Raw genomic sequence first — 22,194 nt, 5'->3', positions numbered from 1 at the left:
GATGCAATATACAAAATCTGCTTTTTCTAATTTAGATAACATTTCAGCCCTGTACTTACATAAGCATGATGTCTTTTCCATGCTGTTAAAGCACAAAAATCAGAGACTTTGACAAAACAGTAAATGGAATCAAGTCTCATATTCTAAGGCAGAAAAGAAAATTTGCAAGACATGTATAGCAAAACATTTGACAAAAACAACCACTGAAACATTCTCATAAGAAAGTTGTTCAGAAAGTAGATTAATAGCTAAAGAACAAGTTCAATATGAGAACAAGATGGTGTTGTGAATGTACCCTGTGAAGATGGCAACAATTCCATGAAGAAACATAGCAGGACATATGACAGAACTCAGGACTGACACATTCCACATCTACTTTCACACCACAAATTGGACAAGGACAACAGTAAATAAACCTATAACATTTACAACCCTATTTGAGCTCTTCTTCCTGAACCACAACAAATTTTGCTAAGTATCACATATAACATTCAGCAGGAAAACCTGAACTCTTGAGACTTCTGTGATCATAAAACATTCTGTGGTTCAACAGATACTAATTAATTAGCCAATCATTTAGTTTTATTGGAAAACAAATTCAACCTGATTCTGTACATATAGCATATTCCTACCTCAGGATCATCATCATCAAAGTCATGGTAAGTGGAATGATCAGGATTATTCATTTTATCCAAAAGTTCAATAGCAAGACTTCTATTTAATGGCTGGGTAACAAAAGGATGCTGAAGGACAGAACAAAGAAACAAACAGATTAAAATTCCAAACAGCCATATTAAGTGCATTTCCATTTTATAACTTAAAAAAAAGAAAAACTAAAGGAAACCAAACAAATTTATACCTGCAGTAATTTTTCAGCTGTAGGTCTTTTTTTAGGATTTTTTGTAAGTGCCATTTTCACAAAATGATGGAAACTATTGGACCTGTAAAACAAAATGGTAAAATCAGCCCAGTGAAATACATGATCATTATCTACTGAAACAGAGAAGCACTTACCATTTCATTTTGTCCTTTAGTTTAGGAGGCTGGAAGTTGCTTTTTGTCATTAGAAAAAGTGCTCTGAAAGAAAAAAGATATATATACATACATATACACACACACACGCATGCATACACAAAATTAGTATAGGCATTATTTTGCTGGCAATGAGCCCATCAGTTCAAAAGATGCTATCGGGACAACACTGCTCATTTATGCACAAAAAAGAGCTGTTAATTGCTGTGGCAGGAGGCCTTCCCACATCAGAACTGCTTATAAACTCCACACTCAAAGTCTGAAATAAAAAATTAAGGATCTTTTAACTAAATTTTGAGGTAAATGACACTCAAAAAACAATGTAGTGTAGATGCAGAGCTGGTGCCTGAGTTGCAGTTTTAAATGCTTCAGATGGCTCTGAGTTGGCTCCATAGTAATAGCAATGTCACTAATCTGGGTCCTTCACTGTTTGATGATGTAGATTAGGAATGGCATTTATTAGAGGATGATTATGACATAATGTAACATGTAGATATGGAATCAGGAAAGACAAGGCACAGATCAAAATGCACTTGGCAAGGGATGTGAAAAAAAACAAGAAGAAGAGACAGGCTAGAGAGAGTATATGCCCACTCTCTGATAAATGAAAAGGGAAAATTAGCTGCAACAGACATGGAGAAGGCTGAGATACTTAAGTTCTTTGTCTCAGTTTTCACTGCAAGCCAGGTTTCTCGTGTCTCTCACATCACTGAACCTCTAGGTGGGGGCTGAGGGAGCTAAATCCCTCCCACTGTAAGACAAAAGCAAGTTCAAGACTGCATGTGTACAGGTTTATGGGGCCTGATGACATGCATCCCAGAACCCTGAAGGAACTGGCTGATAAGATGGAGAATGACTTGGCAACTATACGTGAAAATATACGTGAAAACTCCGATGAAGTCACTGGTGATTGGAAAAAGGGAAACATCACTCCAATTTTAAAGAAAGGAAGATCCAGGGAACTAAAGGCCTCTAATGCCTGTGAATATCGTGGCATGACTCTTCCTGGAACAGATTTTAAGGTACACGAGGGACAAGCAAGTGATCCAAGGCAGCCAGCCCATCTTAACCAAGGGCAGATTGTGCCTCACCGCTCTGGTGCCCTTCTGCGATCAAGTGACAACATTGGTGGTGCAAGGAAGCGCAACTAATGTTGCCTACCTGGACTTGTGCAAGGCCTGACATGGCCTCATACCACATCCTTATCTCTATAATGGACAGACGTAGGTTTGAAAGGTGGGCACTCAGTGGATAAAGAATCGATTGGAAAGTTGCAGCCAGAGGATTGTGGTCAATGGCTCTGTGTCCAGGTGGAGGCTGGTCACACATGGTGTCCCCCAGGGTCCATCTTGGGACCAGTGCTCCTCGACACGTTTCTCAATGACAAAGGTGATGGGATTGAGTGCATTTCCAGTAAATTTGCAGATGACAGCAAGCTGAGTGGTGCAGCTGACAAAACAGAAGGAAGAGATGCCATCCACAACAACCTGAACAAGCTCTAAAGGTGCACCCGCAGGAACGTAATGAGGTTCAACAAGGTCAAGAGCACAGCTTTGCACCTGGGTTGGGGAAATCCCAGATACATTTACAGTTTGGGAAAAGAGCTCATTGAGAACTGCCCTGCCAAGAAGGACATCATGGTCCTGGCAGATGAAACACTTAATACGAGCCAGCACCATGTACTTGCAGTCTGGAAAGCCAACATCATCATTCTTAGCTGCATCAAAAGAGGGGTGGCAGCAGGGTAAGGGAGGAGAGTGTCCCTTTCTACTCTGCCCTTGTGAGGCCCCACCTGGAGTACTGCAACCAGGTAGAGCACCTCCAGAAAAAGAAAGATGCAGAGCTGTAGGAGAGGGTGCAGAGGAGTGCTATGAAGTTGCTCAGAGGGCTGGAGCACCTCTTGTACAAAGAAAGGCTGAGGGAGCTGGGCTTGTTCATCCTGGAAAAGAGAATGCTCCAGGGAGACTTTGCAGCCTTCCAAATACTTAATGAGAGCTTATGGGATGGAGACTGACTTTGTTTGTGTTTTTTTGTTTTGCTTTGTTTTTTACATAGTCTGATGGTGATAAGACAAGGATGAATCTTTTTAACCTAAAAGAGGGGAGATTTATATTAAATGTCACTGGAAACTTTTAACTGAGACTGGTGAGGTGCTGGAACAGGTCCCCAAGATAAACTGTGGATGCCTCATACCTGGAGGTGCTCAAGGCCAGGTTAGACAGGGTCTTGGGGAAACTTGAGCTGGCTCCTGATTTAGTGGCTGGCAACCCTGCTCATGGTAAGGGAGATAGAATTAAGGGATCTCTGAGGTCACTGTCAACTCAGGCCACTCTATAATTCTTTGAACATCCATGCAGTACTCCCAGACACCACAAGTATACAGAGCCAGCTATTCCAAATGGATTATTTATAAAGCTGCATTTACACACCAAACTTTAACCCCTCACTAACCTCATTGGATGTAGGTCAAACATTGGAGGCTGAAGTTCAGCAAGCTCTATAGCAGTTATTCCAACTGCCCACAGATCACAGAGTTGGTTATAGCCACCTTTTCTTTCTACTGCAGCAACTTCTGGTGCCATCCTACACAGTAGAAGATGTTTGATGTAAGATACACTTCTCATCACAAATCAAATATCCTTCTGCATGCAGCCATAATTCCTCAACAGCTCTCAATTTGCTGCATATACATTTATATGTGCCTGTGTGTATATATACACATGCAAACAAATGTGCGTATATATATATATATATATATATATACACATACATACACACAGACACACACACACACACACACACACACACATTTGTTTGCATGTGCATGTAAAAAGGTATGTAGCACATACATTTATCGATTTAAACTTGAGAAATTCACCCTATGGACTACAATATTTAGAAAACATCCGGTTTTTCCCTAGTTCTCTTTTCAGTGTGGTACTTTGTGGTACTCGTGCATTCAGCTGAAAGCAGTGATAGGTAAATAATTCCCAAGTTAGGAATCCTCTTCTCTGTAGCAAGCATGCAATTTTCCTCCATAATCTTCCTGTAAGTAAACAGGAAGGAAGCGGATCAAACCAATCTGTCTTGTACTTTTACAGGAACACAAGGAATCTCCAGACTACCAAACAGCTTAGGGTATAATTATTCAACAACAATAAAATGCAAACACTGTCCAGATACACACATTGCCCTAGATAAGTGACTAAATGCATCAAAATGACAGGTTTTTTTCCTTCTGGAAGCGTAAGGCCTGTCAACTCAGCACAGAGAACTCCTTGTCTACAGTACCTGGCTCACGGTAGTATCAGTACACCTTATTTAGGTTTATAAAGTAACTTCAGATCCACAGGTGAAAAAAACCTAACAATTTACACAAAGAAGAATACCTAAATGAAATGATTCACTAGGAATTGCTGATGTTTTGGATTGGATTGTCCTATACAGCCATATCAAATGCAATTCCGCATTCCTTTTTTTTTTTTTTTTTCAGAACACCTGAAAAGGATCAATGAAATAGGACATACAACTCAGAACAGGTAGGACAGAAGAATGTAACATAATGAGTTCTACAGTAAAGCAGTAAACAGCATCACTCAGAGGACATCTGAAATGATGCACTATTTAAACACAGATATCCTTAACTGTGCATCTGAAGACAACATCCAATTTGGTGGTACAAATGTGAAATATTTACATAAACTTTCACATAGAACTCATTAGAAAAAACAACACTAAAAAAAGACACTAAAGGCAGAAGAGAAGCATACCAACGCAGAGGAGAAACATGCACTAACTTTCGAAAGACACAGAAGAGAAGGAATGCAAGGGTAAATAGTGGGGTTACTAGAACTGACAGCACTGCACAGCAGTTTGGCCTTTCACTTCTCCCCCATCCCACTACCATGCTCTTCCCTGCTCAGACACCTATAAGGATCACTCAAACCTTCACATTACAACTTCTGTACAGTCTCAACAGTTCTCCTTACTTGCTTCCACTCCCAAATCTGAGAAAACTTGCTACGGAAAACTGATGCATTTTGTAAGTATTTAACTGATATAAGCTTTCATAATTGTTGTTTAAGGTTATGGCATGTCATTTGAGACAGGTCAGGACTCAAGCCACCCAGACATCTTACTCAGGAAACAGAGCAACAAATCAGTTACACAATCATGACTGATGGGTATTTGTGCTACTCAGAATGGGAAGTGAATCTGTGCCTTGGCGTGACTTATACTACAGAAAAATGCTAAAAATGCTGTGCTGCAATCTGTTTCAAAGACCGAATATTTGAACTTGGCTTTTTACCATCCACACATTTTCCTTGTATTTACTATGCTGCCACATAACAGAACTTTGAGCATCTTTCTAGGAAACATACAAAACTGCTACTTTTACAGTGAAGGATGAGTACTTTAAAAGAAAAAAGGGAACAATCACTTTCAGTTCAAAGAGAGGAGAAAACAAGAAGCTGAACTTCAGAAAAGATAAATTAAAAAAAAGTTGACAGAGAGAAGAATAAAGATACAGTACAGACAATAAAAACTCAATTTCGTATTCAGTTGGGCTTTCTCGCTTTAGCTCTTGCTTGAAAACAAAAAAAAAACAACATAGTTTAGAAACAACATTTTACAAGCAGCAAAGGAATCCACAAAGATGAACAAATGAAACTTGTTATCAACTGAAGAGTTACAGAGAAGACTTATCTGGGGTAAAGGGCAAGAAATGTAAGACACCAAAAAGGAAATTGAGAAGAAAAAAAATTCAAGATCACAGTTAAAACACAGAACTGCAGACATACTTATAATCAGACTAAACTGCAATCATTAGTTAATAGCAGCACACAGATGGGATCATAGAATCACAGAATCGCTCAAGTTGGAAAAGACCTTCAAGATCATCAAGTCCAACCACAAGCTAACCATTCTGCCCTAACTCTAACAGCCCTCCTCTAAATCATGTCCCTGAGCACCACATCCAAACAGTTTTCAACATTTCAGAGCATTTGAATAATTTAACTAATGGTCAGCATTAAAAAAAAAAAAAGACACAATCCCACAAACATCAGTTTTTTGTGATGAGTCTACCCAGAAAGTTTGTGGCATGCTCTAACATACACAATTTTTCAACAGAATGATGCTTGCTATGTATATATTGATGATGAAGCAAAATACAGTTACCAATATGGGGTGCCAATGAACGATTTCCTTTTGGCAATTGTAGCTGTTATCTGTGCAGATACTCCAAAATCAGCTACAAAAAATAAAGATCATTAATAACTGTTCTGATGCAGCTCATTTTTTTCTAAGAACATGACAGTTTCATTTCTTCACTGTATGAGTTTCCTAAATATATTGGAAAATAATTTACAAAAAAAAGCAAAGAATGGAAACTTGGTGAATCTCAAATACTTTTGATTAATTCCTCTCAGCTGCCTACCAAACGTGGAGGCCCCTCTCATTAGGGCAAGAAACACAGGGATAACACAGAAGTTCTAACAACAACAAGCATTCTTTTACTAAGTTAAAATACATCGTTTAATAAAATCCAAGGGGTTATTGCAGGCAGTTTTTAAAGCTATATTTCACGTTTAAGAACTCTGGATGGTATATTTCAATAAAAGTTTTTTAAAACCTTTGATTTGACTTCCACCCCATCTTTGCAACCTCAGGAAGTTTTACCTGAGTGCTGCAAAACCAGACTCCAATTACTCCTAAGACAATAATTTGGTGCTGCTGAGTTAGATCTTACCAGCAATAGAAAAAGACATGTGCTAATTCCTTACATAACAAACTCTTATGTAATCAGACAAAAATAGTAAGGTTTTGTTTTCAGACTACACACAACTTAGTTATTAACAGACTGTTTATTAACTTACCTAATTTTACATGTCCATTATCCGTTAAAAGAATGTTTGCTCCCTTAAAAAAAAAACAGTGTATTTGAATTAAAACAGGCAGATTTTTGTATGCTATATAAAACCAATCTTTATGTGATCTATGACAGCAAATCAGCGGTGAAAAGATAAACCAAAAACTGTACATTTGAGAAATGTGTAGCAGTAGAAGGAAATGCCTGTGAAATTGTAACTTGACATTTTATTATATAAAGGAATTCAGATATTCAGTATTTTTCATGAATGTTAAGTTTAGTATTCTTTAGCCCATAGTACTACAAAGTTCCCTGTTGTACACAAAGCCCTCTCAAAGAGCAGAATTCTGATGATTTGCTTATGAAGATGAATTCTTACTTTCTTTTTTCTATTTACACTGACTGAAAGGAAACAGGAACTCTAAAGGTCACAACGGAAGTAATTTGATTTTCTTCTCAAATGCCAAGCTGGTTTTGTCTCCTTTCAGGGCCACGATAATTACAGCCTTAAGGGTCTCCCTTGAAACTCCAGTGTTTTAACAAAACTATTTCTGTCCCTATGCAGCAGAGATTCCGCTAGCTCTCCCTCTGAAGAGCACAATGATGCGTGGCTACATGCACCACTTCCAGAAGCAGCTCAATAACCAAAGCTAACCCCAAATGATAGCTGGTGCCATGAAAATGCCACAAGAAAGAACTGGGAGCAAACCTGCTCCAAAGGGGGCAATCAGCTCTAAGCAGTACCGAGCAAAGGCTGGAGCAGGCCAAACACACAGCCAGACTGTGCTACAGCCACCAGCCCTGCCCACAGACTGCACAGAAAGGCAGCACGCAGGGCTTCCCAAACAGCTGCCTTCATACAGGTAGGGGGTTGCAGGGGAAGAAGTCAGGCCTGCAGTCATGCTCCAGTTGCAAGGCTTACTTTGGCAAATGCTGCACACTGCAGTTAATGAGCCTCATAAATGGAGCTGGGTAAATAAATGTGACGGCCCAGTTAACATGCTCTTGACCTTGTTCACCTTTCAAGACTAACAGAACAGGTAAGTACAAAAGTACATATATAAGTTATATACTTATATATGTACGTAAGTACATAACTTAGCTACTGAGGGAAGCAAATGTAACTTCATAGTCAGGAGAGCTGCAGGTGAAGATAGTATTTTTCCATGCTCACGTTTATTTTTGTTCTTGTTTTAAAAACACACAATTCCATGTTTTCATCAGCACATTTCTGTCTAGAAATGAGTATCTATGCATTGCAGCCTAACAAGCATCATTTCTCATCCCATGAAGTATGATGAAAAATGTTCAAGTTTAGCATCCAAATTAATCTCTCATTCAGAAATTATTTGCCTGGTGGCACAAAACCCAAGTATCCTCCTGCAGACAACAAGGATGACTTGGAGTTTACCTGTACTAAAGCACCTACGGTTGAAGCTGCTATGCATTACTGCATCCCCAGTTTGAAAGAAACACAACATAGATAAACAAAAATGCACGTACAACAGTACAAAGAACAGGAATACAGTAATTTGCTGACATATTTCCAGGAGGGTAGCTTGCCAAACTAAAGTTGGAATCTGAGCAGGGAACAGTTTGGAAATGCAAACAGTAAGTAATAAAACCCCAGGGACAAAAAGTCAACAGGAAGTATCAGAAGGAAACTATTAACAGGGAGTATAATAGTATGAGCAAGCCACCTTTGATACAGCTTTGTTGAGATGAAGGTTTAAGGAAGTCGCTGCTAAGAGCCTGATTTGTGGTGCTCTCTAATTTTAGATGTGAAGGAGAAGACAAGTTAGTCTGTAAGGAGCACAAGGAACGGCAGCCACTGCCCTGCAATCTGCTCACCAAGAAAAGAAGCAAGAAGCCAAGCAACAGTTCCATTTACTCGCTGGTTCAGTCAGAAGGGTAACCAAGCTTCTCAGAAGGGTGTGGAAAAGACCAAGCCTTTCCTTCTGCGCAGAAAGCATCCTTTTGGACATCTGAATACAAGCTGTACTGGACAGCAGCTGATGCCAAAATTCTGCTGCACTGCTCAAAATAAGTGTGTGGCTCCATTTAAAAGAACAAATGATTCCCATGCACTTTAAGGAAAGATATTTTTCTTCTGGTGGGTAGGAAATATTCCAATAAACAGAAAAACCTTATGTATTTAGAAAGCATCCCCAAAACTTCCATGTAACGGTAAAAACTCTTAAGAGGTGATGATACAGATTATCCTAAAAACACCAAAATTCCATTCAGTTTTTACTCACTTTTATGTCTCTGTGCATTTTTCCTTTACTATGAAGGTAATAGAGCCCCTGCAAAAAATAGTTAAACAATAATTAAATCCAGTATTTTACTTAATATGCCTTTCCTACTCAATTAATAGACGTATTTAGTATGCAATTCAGTCACCTAAATAACTTTCTGGCTGAAGAACATTCCTTTATTTCAGTGACTCTTGAATGCACTTGGAAATTCCACGTACATAGTAGTGTAACATCTAAATGCAGGGGTGGAATGGAAGAATATCAATCACCATCAGCCCACTGAGAGGAAAGACTTTTCTGGTTAAGTTTTCATCTGGATATGTTAACTGTCACCTTTTTAGAGCAAGCTACTCTTAAATTGCCTAACAGCATTCTATTCAGCAGTCTGATCACCAGATATCTGGCACAGAGATCACCTGTGCCATTACAGGCCTCAATTAACTCTAGAAGGACACCAGCAGGCAGCTCCTCAGGGCTAATGCTCTGCTTCAACTTTAGGTCATGCATTTCTGCAGGTGGTAATGGCAGTGAGACATCTCAGGACTCAGTGCCTCAACACGAGGTCTGAAATAATACTATACAGTCAAATCCTCATATGAGGAATCACACAGCACACCACTTCTAACACTGGGATTATCTCTGAAATCCTCTTTCATGGGCAAGCAGCGGGTAAACATCCGCAGCACTCTGCAATCATCAGCCTCTGCAATGACTACATTTCACTGAAGATATCCATATTAAGACAATTTTGTTTTAAACTCCCAATTACCTCAGCAAGACATCACATGGTTGATTTCAAAAACAATATTAGGATCCTTTTCAATTATGAGCATTTTCATGGATAGTTCTATTCCTATCAGCAGGAAAAATGGGAAATGCTAGCTTACAGGACTTAGTACTTGAGATTTTCAAGTGAAATGGTCAATGTTTTCTTTGTATGGATTGGCAACAGTACCACTGAAAATGCAGTTTGGGGCTATTTTTTGTTATTCATTAAAACCCAAATGCAATATAAAAGTACTAACTAATGGTGCAATCAAACTCCTTGAAAGTCTCAGAAATGTTTTAGCAAAGGTTCTCTGGGGCAAATGGCTGAAGATACCTACACAGATCAACAGACCTTGCTGCCCTCACTGCAGGGATGCATGCATACCCAAAACTGGACTCAATTTGCTTTTAGTAGAGAGTACCATTGAAGCATCAATTCCTCCACTGCAACAACAGGCATTAACTAGAAGTGTCACACATGCACTTTTCACATGTACATCTCCACATGTCAACAGCACAAAAAAAATAATCATGGAAGCTCCATATTACAGTACCTATAGTTTCAGAATCAGTATCACTGATTCCAATCAGAACTGACAGGGACTGGTTTTTTGTTTGTTTGTTTTTATTTTTGACATCAGACCACTTACTGGGTTTTTAAATACAGACCTCAAAATCTAACTTCAGGTATTCGAGATTCCAAAAAACAAAACAAAAAACCAAAAACCACTCCTGCATATTAGTTAAGTCAAGACTTTACTGTAAGAAAATGACATGTCCTGGAAGTCAGAAGACAGCAATCTCTGGCACAGCACAGAGAAATGGTCAGTGGCATGCAACAGAGCTGGCTCAGGGACAGAGCTATCTTGAAAGCGAGAGGCTCTCAACAAACAGTATTTGAGAGCTCAGCATTCAGTGGAAGCCAAGAGCTGCTCTCTCACATGGAACCAAGACATAACATGACGGTTCTTGTGACGTTTTACTGGTGAGCTAAATATTCTGTTTAAGAAAGAAATATGAAAGTTAACACAACCATGAGGAGAGACTGAAGACCATAATTAGAACACCTTGAGTATACACACTTTTTTGCCTCCTTGTTGGCACATATCATTCAGATACACAAAACTGAGCCTTAAAATTTTTCTTCAAACTTGCAGTAACTAACTTGCATCACAAATACTGACAAATAAATAAACTGCTTTTTATCTCTCTTTTAAAACAAACAAAAAAATGGCAGAAAGTAGGTGACAGTTTTCTTCAAATGATCCTGGATCATTTAGGGTCAGACAATTAAACAAACCAGTTCCAGGCTACAACAGAGGACTTCCGCAGTAGAGAAAAATGCTAAGCCCTCCAAACACGCACTTTCATGACAGGACACGTAGTTTCAGCTTTAGTGTTAGCTTTTAATGTTTTTACATTACAGTTACATGTATATGACCACAACCTTAGTGTACACTACCTGTAGTGTTTCTCTGCTAACGTAGGCAATCTGCTGTTCTGAAAGTGGTCCAGTCACTGAAATGGAAGAAAAAAAACCCCACTCAGTATCAGGTAAGACATTGTCCTTCCCAAACCTATACCTCAATTTCCACTCACACTGAGAGGATTCAGTAGAATCACCCCGTGAACACGTTTAAACTTTCCCACAGAAGGAACATCACAAGAACTACCAAAATGTCTTCAAATTCAAAAATTGTCTACTCCTCTTGGAATGGAAATTGCTTGCATCCAGATACATTAATCTCAAAGCAATCAGAAGGAAGGAAAAAACCAAAAACCCACAAGAAATATTCTATAACAACAGAAGCAGCGATTTAAGCACAGCTCTTTCCCTTGCACAAATCTCCTATGTCCTGGACTTCAAAGCCCCTCCAAGCTCCACCCCTTATAACCTTCTCTCTCCCCTTTACTCCCCTGCAGCCACACGACCTGCTGTCTGAAGCTCCTCTGTCCTTTCTCCACATGCTCTGCCGAAAATGAGGTTCCTGGGCCTGCCACACCAGGCACCCTTCCACATTCTCACCCTCTGAGCAGACTCAGCAGCTACCCAAGAGTCTTCCCTTTTGCTCTAGGGTCACAACTCACCCAAGTTTCTTAAAATAATTACATTTGGAACAAAAATGCAAAACAAACACTGAACCACAAGCAAGGAACAGCTTACAACTTGTCCTCGGTCACTTGACTTTGATCCTGAGACTAAAAGCTTTTATGACCAGACATGCAGTCTTCATTGTTTTCTGGACAAAACCTGAGAAGCTTGCAAACAGAAATGTTGGATGTGGTTTCACGAATGAGTAGGGAGTTTAAAAATTAAGTAAGAATTGAGCACTAAACTACAGTTTCTTCAAAACCCATGTTTATTTTGAGAAACTGATACTGAATTAATTTGAATGATTATTTTACTTCAGATTTAATTGCTGAGGCCTATTGTTTAACTGGAGTTAAGAACTTAGTAATGTAATTAAGATCAGAAAAGAACCTTCCACTCTAGCCGCTGCTGGCAGAGAAGCCAAAAAATCAGCTGCGACAGGAAACAGCTCCTGTACGACATCTGTTCAGGCATTTAAGCCACATGAGCTCATTTCCTACTCTACAGGTGTTCCACAAAACAAAGCCTATCAGGCACCATGCTCTCATCAACACTGGTGAAGATGTGAGGGATCAACAAGAACACACTCAAATGACTGCAATGTGAACACAGTGTGAATCTGTGAATCGCTGCCTTGTCTTAATTGCACCCAAGTTAAATGTAAAAAACATGTGCAAGCTGTTTATGTACACAAGAAGGATGTGAGGAACCTAACATGGAAAATCTTCACTATTTAAAATCTGGATGGATTTCCTGTCTGAAAAACATTCTCTCCCAATCACAGAGCCATTACATGTTTGTAGCATAGTCATTTCCTAAGCAAATCTTATTGCTAGGGCAATAAAAAACTCTTAGAAGCGACTTGGTCTGTCAAAAATTAGCAACCAACTGACTAATCTTGACTGCATGTGATGGAACTGCAGACACTCCTTGTTTATTCAATCACCCAAGGCACATAGGTCTAAAGCAAACACGTAGGCCACATTTACTTTTTACATGTCATGCACTGACAAGGCCCTTTGGGCACTACTGAATCACTAACATACAGAAGGTCGCTTCTCAGAAAAGACAAGAGCATTAGTGCTAATCTGCCTGTTTATCCAGGTACCTGTAGGCTGTGGTATCGACTGCATTAAAACAAAGTTCAAAAGCTCAAAAATGAGATGACTATGAACACAGCACACCACGATACAAGTTTTTGTCCTGCTTTTTGTTTTTTTTTTTTTTTTAAACTATATAATACTGTCCAATTTTCCAGTTTTAGGAAAGCAGCGATTGGTACACGAACTGATGAAGGAAGGAAACAACTTCTATTACTCCACCCTGCTGCAGTTCATTGTGTTTCAAAAAAGAAAAAAAAAAACAACCTACTGCACAGATACTTAAGTTAAAATCGACCTTCAGTGGATTATTATGGATACTAAATTTAAGATTCATCCTCTTTGATTCCAAAACACTGTAATCATCTCCAGTTTCTTAAAACAAGCTTTACTTAGCTTTTAAGGAATTATGGTCTTGACGTACCATGATAAATATCCTGTAGAGAGCCACCTCCACAAAACTCCATGCAGATCCAGAGCTTGTCACGTCTAAAAAGTGAACAAAACCATTCATTGCCTGTCAGATTTGAACTGTATCTGTAAAACACGTCAGAAAACTCAAGCACTATAAAGCAGAACGCTACGAGCTCTGTGCTGTGAGAAGTATGAGCTAAAACGATTGAATCATTATGTGATAATTCACTGTCAAAATAAATAACAAAATAACCAAAAATTCCAGCATTTATTAGAGCAACAGAAGTGTGTGCAGAAAACACTGTTGAAGATGTACTATACAAATTAAATCTACTTTTATTGAGGGTAGAGAAAATACAGTGGGTTCTTATTTCTTTTTTATTTTCCTTTCCTCTCCACATCTTTCAGAACAGAACAATTAAAAGAAAACAAACAAGGCGAAGAAACAAACTCATAATACAGAAAGCCCGAGGGACATCTTTCAATTCAATTTCTTTCACAACAAATGGAGTTGCTACAGCCAAAGCTGGGCAGAATGGAGCCCCTGTTGTGACTAAGTGACTACTCAGGTGATGTCTTTTCCCTGGAAAATACTTGTGGGTATATTGGGTGGCAGGGGGCACATGGCAGCTCTTTCATTTCTCTGACAGAGAGAATGAATTCAGCTTGATTCATTGTACCGCAGTAAAAAGCTCCTTCCAGGAACAGGCAACAGACTGAAGGAATCAAAGGAACAGTAGAGTACAAAAGGTATAGTTATGGTTTTCATCTTCCATTTTCACTTAGTAATTTTCACTGGTAAGACAGATGTCACAAGTGCAGAGGCAGAGAGGCACTTTGTAGAGCAGAAAATCTGGGACACACCTGGCCATTCCTGGCCTTCAAAACACACAGGAGAGAAAATCACACTCAGCCACCTCAGGGCAGATTGAGACACAGGACAACCAAAGGGAAGACTGGTGATGCTCTGCAGTTTGCTTACGGTCTGGGGTTTGTTGCATTCATAAGGCTTTGTGAGAATAGCTTAGACACTCCTGTGAGCAACACCAGCACTCCTGGAAGCATTTTGCATGGCCATGACCTTATTCCTTGCCCTTCTGAGTTGTATTTCTCACAATGTACTTCTCACAGGTAACAGCCAAAACAGGCCCTGTTCCAAGTCTTTCATGAATCTCCTCCTACATGTCCATCCTCAACGTGCTCCTCAAAACAGTGCCCTAGATGCTTCTATAAGTGATAGGAAGGGCATTGTTTACATATTAAAAAGGTTTCATGCAACAGAAGTCAGTTACAGCATGCAGTTTTAAGGGTTAATTAAAGCACTGCTATTCTGAAATAATACAAAGACATTTCATTGAAATAACTGATCAATATCAGACAGAAATGATGCCAGTACTTGTGAAAGACATCAGAATTACCCATATCAGCAAGTGGAACAAGAGTGAAAAAGTCACCAGAAAGACACTTGCAAGACCTGTGCTTGGTCCCTACAGCAATACAGGACTCAGATGGGGACACATGAAAGTCACTCTTGCCCATGCTGCATCCTGTTTTGATGCCAGCATGGAAATGGGGAAAAGCTAGGAAAATCCCAGCAGCCCTGGAACAGAAAATCCCAGCAGCCCTGGAACAGCAGAGTGCCTGCACAGTAGGAAATATGAAAAAGTTACATGCTGTAAATTCACAACTTCACTCATTGGGCACAAATTCCCAGTGTAGAAAAGTCCTATAGAAAAGTTAAAAAATGTAAGAGCATGAAAAGAAGAGACTATTTCTGACTCACTAACCTTTTCTTACTGTGCTTAAGTGCTCTGAGAAACGGTGAAGAGCCATGTAATCAACAGTTACAACATACATATACAGTTGTCTGAGTCCTCAGAGCAAATGGCAAGCAAAGCAAACAAAACACAGAGACAGGATCAACAGTACCATTTAGAGTCTGCAACCTAACACCTAGGCTTACAGCATGGCAGAAATTCAACTGCCTGGGAAATCCGTATGTAAACAGAAGAAAAGCACAGGAACAACACACAGTGAAATGCCAAGCATAGGATGATGGTATTTTTCTTAGTATTGAAAGATATTTACAAAAACAAAAGGTCAGATAATGAGAGGGTTCAAAGGCAGCCATTCAACTCCCCAGACAAAAGAGAAGCAGTATACCATGTGTGAAAGGGACCAAGCAGAAGCACAGGAGCATCAAAATACAACTGTACATACCAAAACTGAACACCAGGTATGCCAAGATATGCCTCTTATCTCCTCTGATTGGAGGAAAACTACTTTCCTCCTCACCCCCTTTATACAGAAAAAGCATTTCCAGCTCAAGTATCACAAGAGGTTTCAATTAAATCTCAAAACTCACACTGAAGTGAAATCTAACAATTTTGTAAGTTTGTAAAATGTTTGTTCATGGTCTGTTTTCACATGAAATCTCAAAAAGTCATCAAACTGCATTCTTCTATTTATCCTAAGCTGGATACTGGCTGACTGGCAGAGCGTCATCATTGGTGGTGCAGAGTCTGGCTGGAGACCTGTAACCAGTGGTGTCCCCCAGGGGTCTGTGCTGGGTCCAGTCTTGTTAACATCTTCATCAATGACCCTGATGAGGGGATAGTGGCCACCCTCAGCAAGTTTGCTGATGATACGAAGTTGGGAGGATTGGCTGACACGCCTGAAGGCTGTGCTGCCATTCAGCGAGACCTGGACAGGCTGGAGAGCTGGGCAGTAAGAAACCGGATGAGGTTCAATAAAAGCAAGTGTAGAGTCGTGCAGCTAGGGAGGAATACTTGCAGGCTGCCCAGGGAGGTGGTGGAGTCTCCTTCTCTGGAGATGTTCAAGGCCTGCCTGGATGCCGACCTGTGCGACCTGCTGTAGGGAACCTGCTTTGGCAGGGGGGTTGGTCTTGATGATCTCTGGAGGTCCCTTCCAACCTCTACAATTCTGTGATTCTAAGCAATCCATTCCCACTGTGATTGGTTAAACACAGCTGATAAGGCAGCTGGATGCATGTGTCAGTGTCTCTACAAAGCTAGCAACCTCACCTCCAGAAACAGCCACAAGTGGAGCAGGCACATTCTTATCACAAGTTTAAGCATTAGAAAAACAACTCAAGGTAAATCCAACAGCACTACAGATTGTAAGCCCTCCCCTCCTCCATTCAATGACTTCTTTCTTGTAAAATCAGTCTTCCTTACAGTTTTATAAGAATGACTTCCTTGTCATGGTAGCATGCAAGACTAATGTCTCACATCAAGAAAAATGGCAACACTGCTTCCTTTCCAGTACTGCAGAAAGGTGCAGAAAGGCATTCCATGTGAAAGAGGACATCTTAAGAAAGTGCTCTCTTGCCAAAGAACAGTAGGCTTTGAGGCTGGGAATAGGATTAAGGAGGTACAACGGGAGAGTGGGACAGTATCTGATCCCAACTACACAATTTTACCATGCAATTTTAATTCAAAAACCTTCATCACCATAACACCAAGCTTCCAAATGCTCTCCTAAAGAGCCAGCTTGGCCACCTGACAAGCTGTTAGTCTGCTTGGCATCAGCTTACAACTCCACAAATTCTCAATACAAAAAATCTTTTATGTGACTTCAGGGCACGTATCAGTATTAAGACTTGATTATTTGTGCACAGGAAAAAGCCTGCCAGCACTGCACCGAATGCAAGTGACCTTCAAGTTAAACTTAAGCAGTCCAAACTGAAGCACAGACACTTGCAGTGGAAGCCTGGAGGACCAAGTCCCTACGTGAACGCAGTCTATCTGTACACACACTCGCACAAACCCATGCATTACACAGCTCACAGCTCAGCTCAGCATTAAAGCTGCCAAGACAAGCACCCTCTGAGGTAAGGGATGCCAGAACAGCACGCCTTGTTGATTTTATAATCAGACTTTGCTCCCTTTGTGTGCCTCAGAATACAAGCAGTACATAACCACGTGCTCTTGGTAACACAACTCCCTGCCTCAACCAGCACGCAGCACGCATGATGTTCATTTAACAGCGATCTGTTGACCACGGATGGTCTGCTTTCCTCTTTGTTCTTTCAGCATATTTTATCTTACTCTGAAAATTCATTTTCCTCTTGGACACATCCTCAATGCACACTAACCTATGGCAGTGAAGCAGGTTTTCCACTACAGCCCTTTGAAATGGCTATAGCATAAGTTTAATTAAAACCCAAGTCTTGTTGACTTGAACCACAACCGAGCGTGCCTTACTTCTTTACTCATCAAACAGCTAAGGACATCCTTACACAGAGTACAACACAATGAATCCCCGCCACTGATAACACACGGTTTCAGTGAGTGTTCAGGATGGAGGGAGAACAAACTCCTTAGCGCACCTCCGCACTCCTTACTAGGCACACAACCACTCCTCCAGCATTTGCTGCTAGGGCCTTGCCTCCTTCCCAGTGCTGCCTCCCTGATGCTGGCAGGCTCAGGTTGACCAGCTGCAGCAACACAGGCACTCAGCACCAAGGTAACCACCAGCACAAGAGAGCACTCCATGCTCTTCACTTAAACATTTCATCTTGGATCACCTACAGTAAGACAGGGAACGCCTCACAAGGGCTGAGTGAGCCAGGGAGTGCACATTCAGCTCTTCCCCAGTGCTGCAAATGTGCACCAAGCCTGCCAGCTGTAAGGAAAACAGTAATTGGGCTTTCACAAGCCCTAACAGATCTGGAATTAAGGTAAAAGAAATAGTATTAATAATAGAATAGAAATAATAGAAATAGTATTTTAGATCTAAATAGAAAAGGTGCACACCAAATAAAGCAGCCAAATTCCTTCTTCAGAGATGGTAATTTCAAACATTTTCATGTACAAACACCTGTATCTTCTCTGAAGCACTTGGCCAATACTGCTGAAAACCTTCATCTACAGCAGATGGCTATCATGGAAAACTTCAGCTGGAGCTGCTGAAGGCTACTAAGCACATGAATACCTCAATCTAGCATCCTTCTACTACAAAGAAGGTCTAGCATACTGTCAAGACTGCAGAGCTACAGCGTTCTATCTATACTGCTCCAGATAAAAGATGTGCGAATACCTGAATGCAAGCAGAAGCCTCTCCTTTACAAAGCATTATAGCACCAGTACTCTTAAACGAGGTGAAAATGAAAACAAAAGGAGATGAAGAATTGTGGTTTGTTATTTCCCCATAACACTCAATTTCATGTTGTCACAATTTTACGTGGCAAGAACAATTAAGTCATCGTATTGCCAAAAACTCTGTATTATGCAACATAAAGTTCTGCAGATTTAAGAGACATTTCACTGAAATGAAATGTCTCTTGTCTTTAGCTGCAGTCATTGAAAGACTTTGAGAGAAACATTATTTCTAGAAAGAGACTGCAGCAAGGTGAACACATTTCACAGTAAAAGGGAAAAAAGTAAATATAGTAGGATGTAGTACTTATTGGGTAAATTGTGTTTTGCCTTTGTCACCCTATGGACCTATCCTTTTCAAGTCAATATCGAGGCATTTTTAAGCGAGCAAAAGAACCAAACCGTACCTGAGATAGCTGCCAAAATAAGCAACAATGTTTGGATGTTTACAGTCTTTCATCATAATGATTTCCTGCTGCACAACAGCAAAATCTTCTCCTGAAAAGAAGAATGAATATTATCATTGGCCTGGCCCACATCTGCACTTCAACTAGACATTCAGTACATGTTTACAGAAAAAGCATGTTGAGGAATTAAAATTATCTGTTAGTTTCACATGCATAGAAAATAATTGTAAATCAATGCTTGTTAGCAATAAGTAACAATATTCTTACAAATAATAAGTCTCATTGTGGCCAGACAGACTTCACATCTATGGATACTTCTTCGGGAGGTGTCACATCTTCCTCAGCTCTGTTTTCCCTCAGGCCCCGCTCTGTCCATCTACATATGCCCTGCCAACACTCCAGGTTCCTCAAACATGACAAAACTATGCTATTTTTGGCCGTATGTCCAACATGCATCCTATCACCTTCCTGAACAAAACTCTACGATACTGCAGCAACTTGTCAGCAGACTCACAAGCACACACGTTTGTGGACTGCACATAACTTACATACAGATAAAACACTGACAGACATCTTATGACTTGGTACTTTGGCTGCACTAGTCTTTCTATGAAAGATTCCTACCAGATGCATACATTGCGACAGATGTACACAAAATGGAACACCTTGAATGCTATTTTCCAGAGATGTTTTTGTTTCAGCGGTGTTATGCAGGGATTTAGTAAGTAAGTTAGAGAAGGCGAGAGAACTCAAGATGTAAGACAATGCCAGTAACACACCTGACAGCCTTTTTTTATTTTTGAGAAACACATCAAATGTTCCTTTGCATTTCAGTAGCACTCTCCTGAAATCTCTCAAGCTGGAGCAAACTACAGCTATTCTAGTATGCTATTTCTGAAGGATTTCTTCTGAAGTTTGCTTAGCTACTAAATACATACAGTACAAAAAACAACTCATTCTTACTGGCTTCGAGGACTTGTACGTAAAATAAGCCTGGAGTTCTAAATTAAAAGTTCCTGAAGCTAAATGGTTAAGAGACACTTAAAGCAAATTCAAGAAATGTGAAATGCAAAGTGTGTCAAAACTCTTCTTCTCTACTGCCATAGGACACTTCAGCAAAACTCTAAAATTAGACTTTTTTTAATTGCAGCTAAAGCTGCTGTCTAAAAAGCTCAATATAGACAATACACTTCTATTTATCTGCTGCCACAACTCAAAAATCACTTATCAGATACAGTTGTTGCTAAGTTTCAAATGTAATACAATAAATTCCAGCAGAACTGGCCAACCTATTATCTAAGCAAATATGGTTTGGTTTCTCCCAACCATTAACATACCAGTCATCTAACAGTTTGGCACCTCAAATCTGATATCCACATGTTGTTATATTTACTGAAAGCAAATTTGAAACTGCAAGCTGCAAGGTAGCTTCATAGCCAATTGCTTATTATTGATGGCAAGCTGTATCCTGACTCTCCTGTTAGCCAAATACTCCAAGCAAATGCTGAAGAGCAAAGAAGAAAATATTTTAACATGAAAGCAGGTATTGCTGCGAAGGAATACAGCTCCTGTGTAACCTATGTCAGGAAACACCTGCTTTAGCAGGGGGTTGAGATGAGATGATCTTCAGAGGTCCCTTCCAACCTCTATGATTCAGCGATTCCTACAGCATTCAAAGGTGCTTTCATTTGCATCCAAAATATTAAAGCAGTGCGAACACCAACCACAATTAGCTCTTCATTTTCACACTGTCCCCAAGTCTGCAAAACTTGACATGTAAGCCAGTACTGCCCTTCTGGAACGTGGACACTTATGAAGCTGTGAGTCAACCCTCTACTCCAACTAGAAGTGACAATTACGAAGAGAAAAGCTGAGCTCACCAAGCACTCAGGGTAGCTAAAGCTCATCTTTTTGTACTCCTCTTAGTGCCCAAAGGCTGCCAGAAATACTTGATTCAGCTGCAAGATGCCAGACGCTATCCCTGCCAACACAGCACAAGAGCAAGCTCCCTCAGCAGCAGCGCATCCTCATGCTGCCTGCTGTTCAGATAATGCGCACAGTGTCATTCAGCGAGTCCCACTCCATGTAATAAGCCACTCCATATTTCCGAAAGAGGGCAAGGAGTCAGCTAAGTGAAAAACTGCATTACATGAAAGGCTGACGTTGTCTTTTCTCCTTTCTTCACTATGCAACTCTCTTTCCCTGCTTTAGCTTTATAGTTCCACAGGGATACGCAGCCGGCTGCAGAAAACCCGCGCTGCGCACAGCCACGTCCTCCAATGATGGGAGCTGCTCTAATGAGCTACAGCAGCAGAACTTGACACAACCATCAGATTCAATCAAAGCCATGGTTTTGATGAAAAGCTGCATGATGAACGTACACTTTTGGAACTACGTTGTAATGTACTGTCGTGTCTTGAATTTATATTTTCAAACATACCTACACCTCCAGAATCTAAGACACAAAAAAAAAAGGAGAAAGCAATAATTCCTTTTAGTTCTCAGCTGCAAACTCTGTAAAGATAAAACCAGCTAATATTTGAAGCATTCCATCACTTACCTCAACATAAACCTTGAGATGGAACACCAACAGTTAAAGAGTCAAACAAAAAGGCTGGCCATTTTACTCCCCAAATTACTGCACTCATGTTCAACACGTCTACCATATCAACAGAACAGCACTTACATGCCTGCAACAGAAATGCTGGCATATGCACTTATAAAATAACAACATAAGCATGGTTCAAGCAAAAATCTATCATATAATAAAGTTTTAATCAGAGTTTGCCAGAGAACTGCAGGAAATTTACTCAATTCTCAATACTCAACTAACGCTCACCTATTTTATCACCCTTCCTTTTTATTTCTCCCTCTCATTTTCTCCAGGGGAATTTTCTGTCTTCCTCACTTGTTTTGTTCTGTGCAGATTTTCATACCACATGAGTTGAAAATACAATACTTAAAGCCAAAAAACCCAACTCATGCTGAAATTTTAATCAGCTTTCCCTTAACCAATGTTTTTTCCTCTCATATCTTGTCTGTCATGTATGTCAGTTTTTGAAATAAAGTATTTTCTCCTCTACTTAAACAGTGATTATCCCTTTTTCAATACTAAACTCAATTGATTTTAC

The 22,194-nt window shown here is 40.0% G+C and overlaps 1 protein-coding gene across 4 annotated transcripts in view; it reads right to left on the bottom strand.

Moving 5' to 3' along the window:
• Positions 1–22,194, bottom strand: part of MAP4K3 (mitogen-activated protein kinase kinase kinase kinase 3) — an 80,820-nt gene that overhangs the window by 49,480 nt on the left and 9,146 nt on the right. For 3 of the 4 annotated variants that reach the window (XM_042875859.1, XM_042875866.1, XM_042875876.1), the window contains exons 3-12: positions 19,064–19,154; positions 13,547–13,611; positions 11,393–11,448; positions 9,163–9,210; positions 6,912–6,954; positions 6,214–6,286; positions 3,484–3,615; positions 1,015–1,077; positions 860–941; positions 633–743 (exon numbers count right to left, since the gene is read on the bottom strand). In XM_042875859.1, the coding sequence (XP_042731793.1) occupies positions 633–743; positions 860–941; positions 1,015–1,077; positions 3,484–3,615; positions 6,214–6,286; positions 6,912–6,954; positions 9,163–9,210; positions 11,393–11,448; positions 13,547–13,611; positions 19,064–19,154 (764 nt within the window). Of the gene's footprint in view, positions 1–632; positions 744–859; positions 942–1,014; positions 1,078–3,483; positions 3,616–6,213; positions 6,287–6,911; positions 6,955–9,162; positions 9,211–11,392; positions 11,449–12,094; positions 12,131–13,546; positions 13,612–19,063; positions 19,155–22,194 lie in introns of those variants that run through there. The other variant, XM_042875886.1, reaches the window with a different exon arrangement.

The sequence above is a fragment of the Lagopus leucura genome, unplaced genomic scaffold (genome assembly GCF_019238085.1).
Source record: "Lagopus leucura isolate 7727_CA_CO unplaced genomic scaffold, USGS_WTPT01 Super-Scaffold_73, whole genome shotgun sequence".
NCBI lineage: Eukaryota > Metazoa > Chordata > Aves > Galliformes > Phasianidae > Lagopus > Lagopus leucura.
This window is presented reverse-complemented; position numbering and strand designations above follow the sequence as displayed.